We start from the raw sequence: 18,247 nt of genomic DNA, 5'->3' as shown, positions 1-18,247 counted from the left end.
CAGCCTCGCAGTTTTTATCGACAAACAAAATTTCGAAGGTAATGATCGTGAAACAATTAGATTTTTTACATATTATTTCAAACAGAAGGTTTCAAGGCGCCTTAAATTATTTCTTCATGTTGGCACAGTACTCTGTGTGATGGCCATAGTGATGATCTTACTTTCTTTGTTCTGAGCTCATTTATTCGATTTAAAGCTCAGTAATCCAGCATCCTAAAAAGTAATAAGACCCATAGATAAAATTTTTTTTGTACTGATAACACTGATTGGTGTCTACTATTTGCCATAGACTAACTTGACATGGCGGAGTAATCAGCTGTTAATTGCAATGCCAACGAATTATTGTACATTGTTTCGATTATCGTCATTAGTTCAATGATTTCCTCATGTTTTCTTTAATTTCACATCAATTGGTTTGTTCATTCATTAGATAGTTGCCGATAATAAGTTTAAAATTTTATGAGAAGAGGAATGGCGCGATGTTCTTGTCATCTGTCAGCTTCATTCATCCATTGTGCAGAAAAAATGTGACTTGTGCGCTTTGTAATGCTGTTTTTATGTAATAATTATTATACGGACGTTTAATGTAACTCTTATATTATTTCTGAATTATTTACTGAGTAGTCTATTACAGTATCGCATAATAATAACTTTCGTACTTACTTTTTGATCATTGTTTATCGGTACCTAAAAATCTACAAAGAATCTGTGCGGCGTCGGTAAGCAACCTTGGTTATTTACTGTGCAGTGTGTCGAATGTGAGTGTTGGTGGTGCATCGGCGCTTTGTTACATCTTGGTGATCCGGAGAATTGAAAATGTCGGGTCGCGTCCGTAAACAGTCGGACTGTCCCGTGGGGAAACAAGGGCCGATGAGGGCCACCTTACCGGTTTCGTCGGTGATGAAACAGAGCGGTGGTCTGAAGAAGAACGCCGGCAACAGTCCGACGCTGTCCCCTACGAACGTGTGGCGGCGGATATCTCCGGATCACGCCCTCTCGGGCCAAAGGAGCCCCGGCGCCGTCAATTACAAAGGTACGCTTTTTTGTTTACTTTAATTCTGTGATTTCGAATATTTTTTTCTAATTAGAAACCAATTTGAATTTGATACTCTTAAAAAATTTCTTTGTAGCTCAATTTTATTCATTCATGTTAATTTTCAAGGTCAACAGCAATGTAAACTCTTACAAAGTCAAAAGTAATGTAAATTATTATTATAATTTATTTTTATTATATCTAATGAAATTATTACAATTTTTAACTGATTACAATGGATTACTTTAGAGAGTTGTAAAATAATGAATGAAAATAGTGTAATGAAACATTGGTTGAAGTCAATATCTATAATATGTATCTATTCCTAAAATTAATCTAGGATTTGTATTAAATTGTAGGAAAAGGCAGATTTGGTGCCAGTGTGATCAGACGCACAGCCTCCCTGGACACCTTGTACCACAAAGGACAATGGTCTAGGGACTACTACTTGCATGCTGGCCATCTACAAGTGGACAAATCTACTCAGGTATACATAAATTAAAGTATTTATTGTGCCATTCAAAAGTATATGTAAAAGATACATAAAATGTATTCATGTCCATTTAAATCTAAACATAGCCATTGATGTAAACAAACCATTTATCTGTTTCATACTGTAATTGCCGCATTACAATTTGAATAATGTTGTTTTGCAATCCAGTGCAAGGAAATGGCTCTCGAAAATAAATTTTATTACAAAATTATACACCCGCATACATTCTTAGTCTGTATACATGCATTACAAAGATGTTTTTTGTTCCTACTAGACTGACGAAGGCGGTGGAGCTTCAGGTCGATCTTCTAGAGGCTCTGAAGATGACAAACTAGACCGCTTCTTACGGAGTCGTCTGCAGAGGCCACACAAACCTACTGCTTCTGGAGATTACTCTTCACATGCTATGAGCCCCGGTTTCTGTGAGTATTGCTTGCAATATGATTTATAAGTAATTTTTATTCTCTTTGAAGAATATAATTTATTTTGCGAAGTAAATCAGTGAACATAATATGTTTTCTGTAATTTGTAATATAATTTCCAAATTATTTTCATACTCTTTGGAGCATTCTCATTATTTTTGAGTAAAAACTAAATTAATTTCATTCTCCTTTGTAGGTATATCTAAATTATATTACAAACTTAGCTAACTATTTTTGAATAGCTAGCTAAGTTTGAACTATAGTTAATTAGACATCCAAGTACATAATACAGTAGAAAATAGAAAAGACATGTACTCACGGCTTGACATTTCGTCTGCTGTGGTCACAAGCAGACTTTAAAATCTTATATTCAAACAGTTCCTCTTTTCTCAGTTGTCAAAAACGTGTTCTAATTATCATTGTCTTTGTATGCTCAGGGTCCCGCTTTGGCAGCGGGAGCGTGCCGTTACGGGCGGCGCGGTCATCGGTCGAGGGCCTCAACCAAGAGATCGAGAAACTTGTGCTCTACCCTGCGTGTGGCACTCAAACACCACACCTTGACCGGTTGAGAGACAAGGTATTTGCCTATTCCGAAGGAAGCTTTTATAGCAGTAATATTTCGTCTTTCAAAAACTTTTAAATTCAATTTTAAGCCTATTGCATAAAAAAACGTTGATTTTATAAAATTGTTATAAAGATGTATTGTCACTTCAACAACAACTTGTTATTATGATTTCTGTTTTGTTTCTTTCTTTTCTTGTTTTTACAATTACAATTACGTGTTTATCTATTTCCTGTACACAGAAATCATTTGAAAACGCGCCACTTGAGTGTCTCCATAAAAATGTCAATCATGGTAGCAGTCTATTGATAGTAATTTAACTGTAACAGACTCGACTTTTATCATAGAAAAAATAGGATTTTAAGATTTATGACTTGTGTTTCAGGTGACTCCTGAAGGCCACCGCGCTCCCCTGGCCGAACTATTCCGGCGCTCCGTCAACACACAAACACCACACGATCTCTGTCATACGGCACATTCATCAGGTAATATTTGGTTTCTCTGTCATTTATTTCAGAAGACAAGTGTTTTATATTTTTACTTGACATTACATTATAAAACTAATGTTTTTTAAATATTCCAGATTATCTTATATTTAGTTTACAATTGGGTAGTTAAAAGCAAAAACTTCTTCAAAAACCTTAATCTTGCCTTGAAAATCTAGTTACTTTTCCATTTGATGTATAGTTAGAATTTTAGTAACTTTAAAATTAATAAATAGTAAATTGAGATAGCCAACTGGTGACGTCATAATATTCTTTGTTTAATAAACAAAAGCAGTTTATCTATCAGCTATCCTGTTCATAATTTGTATTTCATGGTAATTTGTCCCAACATTTTTATTTTTGTGGGCAATAGATCCACCGTCGCGGGGGTCGCTCTCCAGTGAGGGCTCCGCGGAACTACTAGCGGCAGGTCGTCTCATAATCAAATTACAGCTTCTAGAACCCTTGCAATGTGCAATAGTTGTATGCACACGTCGTGGTTTTGCGGTCCCTAGCATGTTACAGATTCTTTGCCTGCGCTCATGTTGATAGAAGTTTTTAGTGTAAATAGTAAAACGTCAGACGCTGATTTTTTATTTTATGTAGAACTTTATAAGAATTGCGGTCTAGTTTGACTTTGAGTTTCGTTTGAGCTTTCGCTTCTCAACAAAATAGTTTGTACCTTGACAATGAGGATCAGTACTGTTGTAGAAAATTCAATAAAACTAGTATCTACGTTAATCTTTAAGACATAAGAAAGATATATCTTTTTGAATTATCCAAATCGGACCATTACTTACGAAGATATTAAGTAATAAACATAGGCCGTTTTTGCCGCTAAAAGTCAACGTACGCAAGGCCGCGTGACGTCACTATATCCGAATCGAGCCGGCGTACTATTGGGATGGAAAATATTTTTTTCCGGCTAAACTATCAGTTTTAGAAAAAAAACTTTTAATAACATTTATTCTTCAAAATAAAGTAACCTATCGACCAGTAATTTTTAAAAATAAAAATTGTGAAAAATAAGTATTGCTATGTCCAAAAACATGTCATAGGATTCGATGCAATGCGGAGACGCGGTTGGGGTGAGTGTAACTTAATGATTGTTTGTATTGAACATAATAATACATAATATGATGCTAATACCCAGTTTCTGGCCTAGGGGGGAGGGGGGGGGGGAAATAAGTCATACCCAGCTTATAGCCTGTCTGGCCTTGGTGGGAGGGGGGGAGACGCAAGTTATACCCAGTTTCTGGCCTGGGGGGGGGGGGGGGGGGGGGGGGGGTAAGTCATACCCAGCTTCTGGCCCAGGGGGAGTCATACCTAGCTTATGCTTATGGACTGGGGGAAGGGGCTAGCCTTACCCAGCTTCTGGCCTGGGGGAGGGGGGGTCAAGTCTTAACCAGTTTCTATGGGCTGGGGGGAGGGGCTAGCCTTACCCAGCTTCTGGCCTGGGGGGAGGGGGGGGGGGTCAAGTCATACCCAGTTTCTGGCCTGGGGGGGGGGTTATGTAATACCCAGCTTCTGGCCGAGGGGGAGTCATACCCAGCTTATGCTTATGGGCTGGGGGGAGGGGCTAGCCTTACCCAGCTTCTGGCCTGGGGGGGGGGGGGTAAATCATAATCTAAATAACAGGTAGGTATTGCGTGTACATCGAAATGATCTTCATAGCAATGTCTTGTAGCCTAGGCAGAGTGTATCTGCCTCAGCTATACCTTATTGTTAGAAGTAAATAAATTAATACTTATACATTTTTATATTTTACTTGGAAGAAGATATGACTCTAACAACACTTGACTTATGGTCCTATGTTCCCTAGATGGGGCAGAGGGCGTCCACAACAGTCCTCCATCTCGTTCGGTCTTGAGCTTCTCGCTTGATTTCGCTCCAGGTCTTGCCGATCTTCTTCGCCTCGCCGCATGAACACTTTATTTGAATAAATCGCCAAATATACCACCGCGGAGACCCCAATCGCGTCTCTGCGTTTCATTGAATCGTATGAGCGTATGGATTTTTTGCGACATTTTTCACAATTTCTATTTTTAAAAATTACCTATCGATAGCTTACTTTATTTTGATGAATAAATGTCGTTACAAGTTTTTCTCTAACACTGATAGTTTGGCTAGAAAAAAATATTTTCTATCCACGCAGTACGCCGGCAGCGTTCGGATCGGATATAGTGACGTCATCGTCCCCGCGCCGGGCGGTCAGTGAACTTTTTTAGTAATTTGGCCATAACTTCGTCAATTTTTGTCATAGAACAAAAATTTTTGGACTGTGTATTAAGGATTTCTTAGCCCTATAAATCTGCATTCACAGCTAAAAATCGAAATGATCCTCATTGCCAAATAGTAGCATCGTAACCAAAGGTAGATGTTAACATTTATTTTAATTTCTAGGCGGTAGTGTCTGCTCATCACCAGATCTGGACGGATCTAAACTCGGAACATCGCCCCAAATAAATCGCTTCCTTGCTCGAGAACCACCTGATGGTTGTGAAAAGGTAATTCATAGTTTATTATTTGTCCTAATAATGGAACTTTACTATTATGATTGTGGTTGAAATCTGTTCTGAACGGGTTTAAATGTACTTGAACTTTATATAGTGGTAGACCGACAGAATCTGACTGAGGTTGAATCAAGTTTTGAGTCAATTTCTTCTGCAAATAGACTTAAAAAGTTCTTCAACACATCCCAGTATTACTTTAACCCTAAATGGTTAACTTACATCCGTATCCACAAACGATGCTTGCTTAAGTCAAGCAGCAAATCGAACGCACAGCGCTGAACAGAGCTCTGTAATTGGTTCGTGTGTCACCCTGTGCGTCCACTCGCACTGTTAGACCTCAATGTCATGTTTGTGAATACGGGCATTTATTTCTTATAGTGTGGGCTACGATAACTATTTATCAGTCTGTATCCTCATTCTAACCTAAACCTACAAACTTTATGCTCCAGGTAAACCTAAAAGCAGGCGACGGCGCGTACGCAGAACCGGTGTCCGTGCTAAAACCGGCGGTGGCCGCTTTCACGCTGCGGCCGTCGCTCGGCTCCGCCTTCCAGCCGCTGCAGCCGTCGCCGTCGTCCCCGCCCGCGCCCCGCGCCCCTCACTGACCGGCCCAGTAAGCTAGACCAGTTCAATGACATGACATGCCACTTCTCTTTTGACTTTTCAGTATTCACGATCTGCCTGTTGTTCAACGGACAGTGTTGCGATTGCTTTCGATTTTTTTTTATTTTTTATTCTTGAACTGGCCAGAGACAATAGAAGATGAAGAAGAGTATTTCTTTTATACGATCAGTAATAATTTTATTGTAATGAAATGAGAAATTTTAAAATCTTAATCGGTAACGGAGCAGAATTTGATCTACTAACAATTTTACACAGAAACTTCGCAATAAGTTGTTCTCTTAAATCTTTAATTATTACCATATCTAGCTCAATATCTAAATCAAAATTTAAGATTTCGCTTCAGTTTTAGACCAAAATTTGTTCCAAGACAAGTTTACCATCAAAACAAAAAAAAAACATGAATACATCACCACAATATCTATGTGAAAACTCTTATTTTAATTAGCATGTGAAAGCCATTGCAATAGATATTACGTTTGAACAATAGGGCACAGATCGGATTTTTATCGTTATCTGACTGATTGTACATTGCTGATGTTCAAAGTGAATATTACGTTAAAGTATTATGAAATAGGAAACACAGCACTTATTTTCGGAAAGTTTCTTATTTGGCTTAAATGCTGTGATTATTTAATTCAATAAAATTTTAATAAGATTTCACTGAACTAAGATAAATTGCCGTTGGCGGTCTCTAATTGAATTATTTGAATAGCATATAATGTTACTAATGATAAATATTCGTTGTAAACGAGTTCATGTTGGTAGTTAACTCTCATCTTAACTGAGTGAAATGTTTGACTAGAGATCTTGCCCTAAATTAGGAATACTTTCCTAACGTCTACATATAAATAGTAACATTGCATTGTACTTCTCTTATTAACCATTTTAATATTTAAAGAACATTTGACTCGTATGTTTTTATTTTCAGTACTAAAAGTACCATATTGTTTTTAATTTGTCTTTCTTTCTAATAACTTGTGTTAATAATTTTTAACTTTAACTATTTTCAGTGTCGCTATATTTTGCTTTATTTTTTGTATTGACTTACAAAATTTGTCGTTTCATATCTACCTAATTAACATTTTTATAGTTGTAGATTTGTGAAATAACACAGTGAATAACTTAGTTTTACTTTTCTGCAAAATGATACGCCTATCAACGAAATGTATGCTTCATGTCATATTAATAATCTGGTCATTCTTCATACTCTGACAATAATGAATTATTTTTCGTACTTGATATGACCTTTACTGGGTATCGGATGTATGTCAATTTCCAATATAGTGTGAGTGAGAATATAAAAATATCAATTTGTATTAAAACATCTTGTACAAGCAATTTTTTTGCTATATTACTCAATATCATGGCTCATGGATCAACCAAAGCAATTTTAAACAGCACTTTAAATTTAAACTAAACCAAACAAATTGAGAAAGTATTCTGAAGAGATATGAGTATGTAAGGTTTTGCACTGAGTATATTATAATGGGTACAATAGTTATGTAAAAGTTTATTTTTCTATTTTTTTATTTAAGTTACTTATATCATTCATACCTCCATCTCATATGACTGGAATATATATTTGATCTCATTTTTATGTATTAATTAAAATTGTGTACATAACACTATAAAATACAGCAAACATAAAACTTGAATAGTGTATAATGATTTTAGTGACTCAATGTAAGTTTTTTTTATTACAAAAATGGAAAACTAAATACCTCGGACCAAATATCGTAAAGGGCCAGAGTATAAAAATTGTGGTCGTTGGTAATAAATTGCTAAACCGATTTTCTAACAAAGAGCTTTAAATTTGTCGGATTTGATAAAGAATATGTACGAAAATAGACTGAAATTTTAAACTTTACTCATACTTTGATACAGGTAACTTGACAATTTCGTAGTGGGTAGTATCTAAGTGCCTGGTAAATATTAAAATTTGATTTGTCCCGATTTCTTTACAGGATAGAAAATCTTGAAAGTATTTTTTCTTGAGTTGAACTTTTAAACTGTCACAGTGCCTGTATCAGGTATCATGGGTACTGCGCGGTACTGTGTATTTATGAAATACATATGCCAAGGAATGGATGGACCATGCCAGTTCGATCTCTCATTTTGGCCAAAATGCATTTTGAACATCGAGACTGATAATGTAGTATGTTGACAACTTTCATAAACATAGTTAGAACTGCTTTTGGACGTATTCAATTATTTTTTAACATTTTGTAAATTACGACGGCAAATATATATTTTGGATGGCTCGCCTTTGGATTATAGAGTATTTTGAATCTTGTCATTGCTCAAATCAAAATTTATATCATGAGCCACTTATGATACATGCCGAATTTGAAATGTAAACATTGTGATTGTAATATTTCCAGTTGCTTATGTATATTAGTATCTATTGATTATTCAGTAAATGAATGTGATATGTAAGTGAAAGCGTTTGAAGTTGAATGTTGAATGTGACTTGACAACTTTAGGTACTGATGCTGTGAGTGCTCAAAGAGTCACGCGTTCGTTGGTGGTGCGTGGTCGATCATACTTTTTCTATACAAGCAAACTGATTTTCAGGAAATTGTACCTCAATATTCCAAACTCAGTATGTAAGGAATGTTATTGAGGCGTATATTACCTGAAATATCGAGTGATTGCCACGTATAGCAGTAGGGATGCTCAGTTCGCCCGGCACGAAGTACCTTAACAGTATCCTGGAGTTGTGAAGTATTATCGACGGTGCTGAGTAGCAATTTAGGTCTGTACAGTAAACGACTTGTGACAAAAGATCAGGGTGTTCGCGCTACAGTGAATTTTTGTGGCAAAACAAAGGCGATGAAAGGAATGTTCTGAAATAACAGAAATTTGGCCAGCGAATCTTGAACCCAACCATAAACACTTATTTTACGATGTATAAATAATTTCTCAAATAACAACATGCGCATGTTATAAATATTAATTAATTTATTGTACTGTGCAACATATTAACATGGAAGTAAAACCGAGCCAGTATTTAAAACCCGAATGTCTGTAGATTGTTTCTGGACTAAGTGCAATATCTAGTTGTAATGTAAAAAATATACTAGCAGCAAGCAGACCTATGTAAATCCCAACTCTGTTGCATAAAAATGTTGTGTAATTATATGTATAAAGTTGTGTAATTTCATGTGCGTTTTGATTTGCATCTTTACACATGTTGGATCGACGTAACGTTTGTGACAAGTTCGCTTAGTGGTTATATTTGGCTTGCTTCCCGTCTGCTTCCATGCGTAGACCCCACACTCAGAATACAAACGACATTATGCTTTACTAACGATATACAATACTTTAGACTTATGTCACAGGTCCAGGTTGTAATTTAGGGTTTATGTAAGCTTCTCCCAATAAAACGTTACCTAATTTAAGATCTAGTATTTTTAGTAAAGTGACCGAAAAATTAGCTATTAATGAATGTGTGCTATAAAATGGTCCGTGTTAATTTAAAGTACTACACAGTGATTTCTAAATAAAGATGTTTTAATTTATACCATCCAAATGTTTCGAATCAGAGTTGAGATACATAACACCTTATCACATCTTTATATGGGAATTGTAAATGTTTTAAAAGTACATAAAGATATTTTTATATGTTCAGGGTAGGAAACACGCGAGGTGTACCATAAAGTAATGTGGCTAGGACCTTAGATTTGATAGTTCTTTTATAGACAGTTAATATTATTTTAAAGTTTGCTTTTAGATGAATAATAAGTTTGTAATTTTTATTACTATGATATTAGATTAAATACTAACATTTAAACTAAACCAAAAGTGCCCATTGAGATAAGTTTATAATTCAAGCAAGTCTTTTGTTCAGCATTTTGTTAATGAATAATGTTTAGGCAACAAAATTAGAGAATAAGAAAATTATCGAAGGATTGTTGAGTTTAAGTTATCTAAAAATTGTTGAGGTTTATTGATAAAAAAATTCATTTAGTTTTTTTACATGCAGTGCTCAACAAAAGGCTTGTTTAGTTAGAGGCATTAATTAACATCATTATAATAGTATCTACTTTAAGTAACGATAAGAATGGTTTTATTATAGTTTTGTTTCAGAGAAGAAATTCTAATTACTATTTTTGTTTCCAATATTTTATCACTTATCTGTTTTCACTGTAATGTATCTTGCTGTATTGCAGACATATCCAATATACAGACTGATTTAAATATGTGCCTTTTATTTTCTACATCAATAGACAATCAGTAGTTAAGGGCTGTCTGTGCATGTGGTAGCTTAATATAATTGAACCCGTCATTTCAAAAACGGCACTAGTCACACTTTTTTATGACAATGTGCCCTTTTCACAGGGAATACATAAAATGCATCAATAAATAAAATGGCGCCAAAAATCTATATTTAAAAAAGTGTGACTCGTGCGGTTTTCGAAATAACGGGTTCAATTAATAAATTGCTCAGTTTAATTAGTGGGGAAAAAGCTACAAATAAAATAGCACTATGCAAAACCTAGCAGCAGTATATTTAAATCAAAGATGTAACGGCAAAATAATGTAAACAAATAAATAAATTAAGTGATTTATCCACTTCCTACTAATATTATAAAGGCGAAAGTTTGTATGGATGTGTTTGTTACTCTTTCATGCAAAAACTACTGAACGGATTTTGATTAAACTTTACAGTATTATTGCTTATAACCCAGAATAACATATAGGCTATAATTTATGATGATCTGTGACAAAATGAAAAGCTAGTATTGAAATAAAACAAGATATCCAAAAAATTTGAATTTATTTTGATTAGTCTTAAAATTAAAAATTCATTTATGAGAAGTAAATTAGATTAATATTGTAAGCTCCGTTTTGTTTGTATGTCGTCCAAGAGTATTCTAAGTTCCTCATCTTCAAATCTTCCTTCCAAAGATGGGATCAAAGCCTTGGCTTCTTCAGGCGTTTCTGGACATAAGTTGGCTAAACTGGCAACTTCAAACTTGTGCAATTTCTTAGACTGAAGAAGGCTGTAATAAAAAAAATGTTATGAAGTTAACATGCCATGACGCGGAGGGCCGACCCCAAATAAAATGGGAATGGGCCAGGCAAAGTAGTAGTAGTAGAAGTTAACATGACATTCAACTTGAGCTAAGTATGTTAAGATTGTAGCAGTTATCTACACATTTACAACTGTTAAATGTGTAGATAACTGCTACATACATGCTGATTGCTAGTCAATAAGCATTTATTGACTAGCAATCAAATAGCTGCTTTATGTTAATTTGTGTGACAAGCACTTTTACAACCTCTACAATTATGCATACAAAGAGAAAGTAATTAATTTGTGATTTCAAATTAATATACTCACTTCCTAACTGCTGCTATAGTTTCCTTATTTTTAAATTTCTTGAACATATTGGTGTAAGTTAGGGTTTTCATAAATACTTCTGAAAATTCCTGTTCCTCTTCAGCTGACTCATTTTGTGCTTTTCTATGTTCTAACAACATATCAACCTCAGATATAAGAAGTGTTTCTGCATTTTCAAATTCTGTAACGAAATAAATAAGTTGTGAGTGCTGTTCTAACTAAAATTTAAGGTTTTTCAGAAGTGGGACAAGTGGCGGCTGCATAAAGCTCGATCCTAACCTTTAGGAAATTGCAAATCCGCTGCATCTTCTTCTATAACGTCTTGTGCGTGACCAGAAAACATTATTAGTTGAAAAAATATGATTCAGCGAAGTTATGGGCAATCACTGAAAAGGGAAACAATTAAAAAACACACACAACAAATTCTGTTTTTCGTTTTTTTTTTTTTTTTTTTTTTCTTCTTTATGGCTCTCGCGGATTGCGTTTAGCCACGACAGAGTTCTTGAGTTTTGCGTTTGGGTTTTGCGTTTAGTTTTGCGGACATTGCGTTTGGACAGGGTGGGATTAAGTTAAAAGGTAGGGAAACGGAAAATTTACGGAAGGAAACGGAACAAAAGGATTATTTGATAGGATCATTGTTTATAGCGGATAAGGATAACAAAACAAAGTATTTACATATTAAAAAAACAAAATATATACAATATTTACAACTTAATATTATTATGAGTAATATATGCAGCTAGAATATTATAGATATTAACATCATTAGAATATAAGAGGCAAGTGATAGAGGTAGGGAAAGGAACATGGATGGATAAAAGTGAGCTAATAAAAGAGGAACGGTCATAAAGGCAACAATTAAAAAATATGTGGTTCATATCTCCCACATCAGACCCACAGGAACACATATCACTGTCTACAACATGAATTCTGGCCAAGTGTGCTGGAGTGCACAAATGTCCAAGTCTCATTCTTGTCAAAGTAGTAGTAACTCTTTTTGGAAAATTCATTTTAGCAAACCATGGCTTAAAAGGAATAGATGGTTGAATAAGCTTATAATGCTTCCCCTTAGATTGACTAGTCACTTCCCAATTCTCCTCCCAGGCAGACCTGAGATAAGTTTTGGGAAGGGCTGCTGTTAAATCATGGCAATAATTAGTATAGGGATAAATATCTCCACATTCAATCGCTTCATTGGCTAGTTTATCGGCTTTATCGTTTCCTGTAATGTTACTATGACTAGGAATCCACGCAAAATGAATTGAATAACCGTTTAAATGGCATTTATATAATAATTGTCTGCATTCCATGATAACGGGATAGCTGGTATTACTCTTAAACGGAAATTTTAATAATGCCTGCAAAGCACTTTTGGAATCGGAAAAGATAACGGTTTGGTTTAATTTCATGAGAAGTACATACTCTAAGGATTTAAATATTCCAAAACATTCCCCTGTAAAAACAGACGACTCAGGAGGAAGTTTAACTTGTTGTAAAATTCGGTATTATTGATGGAATACGCCAACACCAACGTGACCCGTTGGTGAGTGTTTAGATGCATCACAGTAAAGGTGATGCCAATCATGCCAGTTTTCATCTAATATCTGTCTAAATTTGACATTAGCATTGTGGTCATCTTTGTTTACGTCTAAATTAAGATGAACTATCGGAGTAAGAATTAGAGACTCAAAATTAACAGAAAAAAGCGGAAGGAAGCAAGATCTGTGTACTGGAGCTTGAATGGATACAAATTTGCGGTAACTTATAACTAGGCAAGGTGGAGATTTGCGAGACCAATAAGGGGAAGTATCAACAAAACCAGATAATCTGTTAAGCTTACTGTATATTGGATGATTTAATTGTTGAAGGACGCGAAATAGATATTTGTCGCATAAATATTGGCGGCGCAACCTCAACGGTGGCTCAACACATTCCGCTTGAAGGGCATTGATCGGACTCGATTTCATAGCACCAGCCACAATCCGTAGTGCTTTAGATTGGATTGCATCCAATTTATTTAAACCAACTAAATTACACGGTTCTAGGAAAAAACTACCATAGTCTAGTACACTTCTTATGATTGCATTGTACAACAGTCTTAATGAGGCTGGATGGGCACCCCACCAGACTCCAGAAACGCATCTTAATATATTAAGTAACTTCTCGCATTTAGCAGCTATATTATAGCAGTGTGAAACACCAGTAAGTTTTGCATCAAGTGTTATACCCAAAAATTTTGCTTCATTTTTAACTGGGACAGCGCTGCCTTCATAATAAATAGAAACAGGGGGAGGTAGTCTCATTCTAGTAAACAATATTATAGAACTTTTGGGAACTGAAATGGTTAGACCGTTTTCATCTAACCAGTTTTTAAGTAAATGAAGACTATTAGTTAATGAAATAGTTAGGTTGTGAACAGAACTGCCTGAAATATATAACAGTAAGTCATCCGCATACTGTAATATATTAACCTGATTATTGAGTGCCGTGTCTAAGTCATAAGTGTACAAGTTAAACAATAAGGGACTTAAAACGGATCCTTGTGGCAATCCTTTCCAAACATTCCTTTTGTAAAAGTAATCATCATGAAATACACTAACATATCGTTCTGAGAGAATATTAATAATAAAATTAACTAAAATATATGGAATTTTAAGTCGATGAAGCTTATTAATAAGAATATTTATTAGGACATTGTCGTATGCTGCTTTAATATCTAGGAAAGCCGCTAGAAGCGACTCATTAGAAGAAAATGCTAGGCGAATGTCAGTAGTTAATATCCCAATACTGTCCATAGTCCCTCTACCCTTTCTGAAACCATATTGATTGTTACTTAATAACCCTGCGCTTTCTACAAACCATTCTAAGCGGTTCTTAACAAGGTGCTCAGCTAATTTAAAAATTACTAATGAAAGTGCAATCGGTCTATATGAATTAGGGTCAGAGCTTAATTTACCAGGTTTTAAAATCGGAATTATTTCTTGTGATTTCCATGTATTTGGGACATTACCGTTAAGCATTATAGAATTTATTAATGTTAAATAATAGGAAAGACTAGAATCACTAAGGTGCGAGAAAAAAGAGTAAGGAATTCCATCCTCTCCTGGAGATGAATCTTTGACGTAGGACAAAATTCCTTTTAATTCACAAAGAGTAAAGGGCTCATTTAAAGATCCAGAATTACTTTGGAAAGAATTGTTCAGGGATGGGTTTGTAAATACGGTGCATAAAGGTACAGAAGGAGGAGCTAGCTTATCTAGAAATTGGTCTATTACAGTATCATCCATGTTATAAGGTTGAGGTTCTTTAAATATAGATCTGTATCTACGGATATTGGACCAAATTAGCGATGGGGAAACATCCGGAGAAATTGATGCACAGAAGGACTGCCAGCCCTCCCACTTTTTTTTCTTAAGCAGTTTTCGAGTGGCAGTCATTACTTCCATCAGATAATCAAAATTCTCAACAGTAGATTCGGACCTATAATGCCTCTCTGCCTCTTTCCTACTTTTGACAGCTGTCAAACAATCTTGGTCCCACCAGGGAGGGGGCGGGATTGTATTTGGGTTATGATTTTTAGTGGCAAACATTTCATCAGCTGTTTTAATTAGCAATTGAGAGATTGCTTCCGCGCACTCTGAATGATTACACTGGTCAACACATGTTTTTTTCCTTTAATTTTTTTTCTGTAATTGGGTATTTCTATGGCCCTGATTATGAAAAAAATACTGGGAGATCGCCAACAGCTTTACTTTTTAAAATATAGAGTTTTATTATTTTGACAAAAAAATACGAAAAATTATACATTGTGTTAATAAAATATCTATTGAACACTAGCAAATGATCTTTTATATGATTTCTTTGAATAGACAAGTTTGAGTAGATCTCGTTGCAAACTCCAGCAATGGTCTGCCAATCATATATGATCACCACCGCCCCTGATAACCTTCTTCCATTGTCCGAAAATTCTAATGACATCTTTTATCCTGCTCCTCACTAAACTCACCCACATTTTGTGGAAATCGATGTTAATGCGAGTACATGAAGTGTATTTTTATGCCCATGTTGCACCCTAGCTCTTGCAAGTTGGATAGCAAGCTCTCAACAATTTCTTTTTGCTTAGGAAATTACTTATAACCAAAAAAATAATTCTAAGCTTAGGACTGGACTTAAGTCATTGATTTCTTAAAATTACGATCATTTACCAATTGGCTAATGTGAGTCCCATCAAAAATTACCAGCTTTCAAGTTTTCTGTGCTTAATCCTGAAAACTTTCATGAAAGAAAATTATAACATTCGTTACTTTTGTCAAGCGCCTTCACAGACTGTTTCAAGATGCCGAGGTTAATATAAAGTGGTGGAAGTACGGTGATACGGTCTTGGCTAACTAAAGGCATGTTTAAAAAAAAGTTTGTATCAACTTTAGCTGAAAAGCAAAAAGTTGTGTGTGCGGGAAGCCGCACTGGTCAAAATTTTTGTTACCAATGCTTTTGTTTGTTACGACTATTCCAGAGACACATGAAATGGGAATTTTGTGTAGCCCCCTTGTTGGCCTAAAGTAAGTTACCTATTTTCAGAACACAAATAACCCATTTGTGGTCTTGATTAATTAATTTCAAATATTTATTTTAAAGTGTCGATGTTACGCAGTTTTCATGAAATCCGATAAAGGTTTTCGACATTTTTCAAATATTATATTTACCACAAACATAGCAGAAGCAATCTGGATTAAGCACACAACATCTTCATAACGAAGCAATATCGAAAACACCAGCAAAATATATTTTTTTGTCCAATTAAATCAAAAATCTAAGTAAAAATATTAAATGAAGGTAGATAGCTATAACTAAAAAACAAAAGCTGTTAGAGAAAAACTGTTGTCATATTTAAAAAATATGCGTCAATTTGAGATAGAAACAGAAAAAAAAACACAGGAAACAAACAATTTTATTTTTTTTGTTGACCAGTGTTATTACTAGAGACATTAGGTAATGAGGAGATGTGGCGTTGAACTTCCTGTTGGAATGCATACCAATTTGCATCAGCTAACCTATACTTCATACGAGGTGGGCGCCTTTCGGATGTTTTACCTACTTCATTGGGAAATGTAATTACAACAGGAAAGTGATCACTCCCGAATGACGAGCTTAATGTTGTCCAGGTTAAAGAAGAAGCTAAGTTAGGTGTGCAAATAGATAAATCTGGTATACTAATACCTTCGTTAGGTAAAGTCCGTCGCGTCGGCTCGCCGGTATTTAATAAACATAAATTTAAATGATCCAATATATCTAAAGTTCTAGAGCCATAGAAGTTTGATTTAGAGCTGCCCCAGGACTGGTGTTGGGCATTGAGGTCTCCCATAATTAAAATTGGTTTAGGAATATTAACTAATAAATTCTCCACTTCATCAAATATTGCTGAGGATGGATGAGGAATATATAGGGACACAAATGAAATATTACTTATACTAACTGCTATAATTGAGAAATCACTATTATGCTGAGGAATGGGTATGTGGGTGAAGGAAACAGATCTATTTACAAGGATAGCTACACCGCCGTAGCCATCACTTCTGTCTTCTCTTATACAAGAGAAGCCAGGTACTCTAAAATATACATGAGGTTGAAGCCATGTCTCTTGAAGAGACACAGCAAATGGTTTAAACTTGTTAATTATATAAAAAAGTTCACTTTTCTTACTACTAATGCTGCGGCAATTCCACTGCAACACTAGAGAGCTTTGATCCATTTTGAGAATTACTTTCTTGTATACTATTGTTAGGTATGGCAGCGTTGGACGGTAAAGAAACTAAATTAGACTTAGATAATGATGTTATTAATGCAATGATTAAATCTTTAATAGGTATGTTAAAAAGGGAATTAGGGTCATGGTTATTTAAGGCACATCCATTTTCAGGCTGAGGAGCATTATAATCTTTCACTAACTCACTATGGGCTACTCGATCATAGCCCTTTCCGTGTTTAGGTGGAGCTTTGGGTTTTAAGTATACTGTTTTATTATATGACCTGTTGCTATTGTTAGATAAGTTAGAGTTATACTCAATTGATGGAGATGGCGGAGGAGAAGACATTAGGACACTTGCATAAGACTTAGTAATGGGTGGATGTAACTTCAAGGCTTCACCATAAGACAGACAATTTTTAGCCATAGTTTCCTTAATTCCCTTTTGCCTATCAAATTCTGGACATTTCCTATCTGTAGCACAGTGAGGACCGGAGCAAAGGCAACAAACACTTTCTTCAACAGTACATCTATCTCCTGAGTGTCCCTGACCACATCTAAAGCACCTGGGAGTAGATCGGCACTGGCTTTTGACATGACCGTATCTACAACAATTGAAACATTGAATTGTTGGAAATATATACAAATTCACTGGTAATGAGTTATAGCAAAGAAACACACGCTTAGGTAAGACCTGGCCATCAAAGGTCAGGACCACAGTCTCAGTAGGGACAAATTCAGTTTTACCATTACTTGTTACTTTCCTTTTAAACCGTCTGACCTTTAAAATATCACCACAACCTATGGGCACTGAAATACTAGTTTTAACCTCATCATCAGTCCAATCAGTTGGCACTCCTCTAACCACTCCCATACGGGTCACATTAGCTGCTGGAATAAATGCTTTGTATTTATATTGTTTTAACAATGCACTTGAAACAAAACTGTTTGCATCCTCAAAATTTGAAAATGAAATTACAATACGGTTTCTACCAATCTTTTTCAAACTGCCATTAACTATATTT

At 35.3% G+C, this 18,247-nt stretch overlaps 2 protein-coding genes across 3 annotated transcripts; one reads left to right on the top strand and one right to left on the bottom strand.

Moving 5' to 3' along the window:
- The first annotated feature begins 295 nt into the window (after nucleotides 1–295).
- Nucleotides 296–10,332, top strand: LOC135075161 (glucocorticoid-induced transcript 1 protein-like). Of its 2 annotated transcripts, XM_063969512.1 has the most exons (8): nucleotides 296–413; nucleotides 749–1,033; nucleotides 1,393–1,520; nucleotides 1,801–1,948; nucleotides 2,386–2,525; nucleotides 2,896–2,995; nucleotides 5,399–5,502; nucleotides 5,958–10,332. In XM_063969512.1, the coding sequence occupies exons 2-8, from the start codon at nucleotides 817–819 to the stop codon at nucleotides 6,111–6,113; spliced, it is 993 nt and encodes a 330-aa protein (XP_063825582.1). In that variant the 5' UTR covers nucleotides 296–413; nucleotides 749–816; the 3' UTR covers nucleotides 6,114–10,332. The 2 variants fall into 2 exon arrangements, with proteins under 2 accessions (XP_063825582.1, XP_063825581.1); XM_063969511.1 differs by having other exon boundaries at nucleotides 296–1,033.
- Nucleotides 10,333–10,895: 563 nt separating this feature from the next.
- Nucleotides 10,896–11,910, bottom strand: LOC135075162 (DNA-directed RNA polymerase II subunit Rpb4). Its single transcript, XM_063969513.1, has 3 exons — nucleotides 11,759–11,910; nucleotides 11,480–11,660; nucleotides 10,896–11,138 (listed from the first exon to the last, which is right to left on the bottom strand). Exons 1-3 carry the CDS (start codon nucleotides 11,820–11,822, stop codon nucleotides 10,964–10,966), a joined length of 420 nt encoding a protein of 139 aa, XP_063825583.1. The 5' UTR covers nucleotides 11,823–11,910; the 3' UTR covers nucleotides 10,896–10,963.
- Between the last annotated feature and the right edge of the window lie 6,337 nt (nucleotides 11,911–18,247).

The sequence above is a fragment of the Ostrinia nubilalis genome, chromosome 10, assembly GCF_963855985.1.
Source record: "Ostrinia nubilalis chromosome 10, ilOstNubi1.1, whole genome shotgun sequence".
In the NCBI taxonomy this organism is placed as follows: domain Eukaryota; kingdom Metazoa; phylum Arthropoda; class Insecta; order Lepidoptera; family Crambidae; genus Ostrinia; species Ostrinia nubilalis.
This window is presented reverse-complemented; position numbering and strand designations above follow the sequence as displayed.

Bases quoted from the DNA above. Each gene is read 5' to 3' on its own strand.
- LOC135075161 (XM_063969512.1), top strand. From the start codon at position 817: ATGTCGGGTCGCGTCCGTAAACAGTCGGACTGTCCCGTGGGGAAACAA. The intron at 1,034-1,392 runs GTACGCTTTTTT...ATTAAATTGTAG, and splicing joins CGGCGCCGTCAATTACAAAG to GAAAAGGCAGATTTGGTGCC. The intron at 5,503-5,957 runs GTAATTCATAGT...TTTATGCTCCAG, and splicing joins CACCTGATGGTTGTGAAAAG to GTAAACCTAAAAGCAGGCGA.
- LOC135075162 (XM_063969513.1), bottom strand. From the start codon at position 11,822: ATGTTTTCTGGTCACGCACAAGACGTTATAGAAGAAGATGCAGCGGAT. The intron at 11,661-11,758 runs GTTAGGATCGAG...ATTTCGTTACAG, and splicing joins GGATTTGCAATTTCCTAAAG to AATTTGAAAATGCAGAAACA. The intron at 11,139-11,479 runs GTGAGTATATTA...TTTTTATTACAG, and splicing joins ACTATAGCAGCAGTTAGGAA to CCTTCTTCAGTCTAAGAAAT.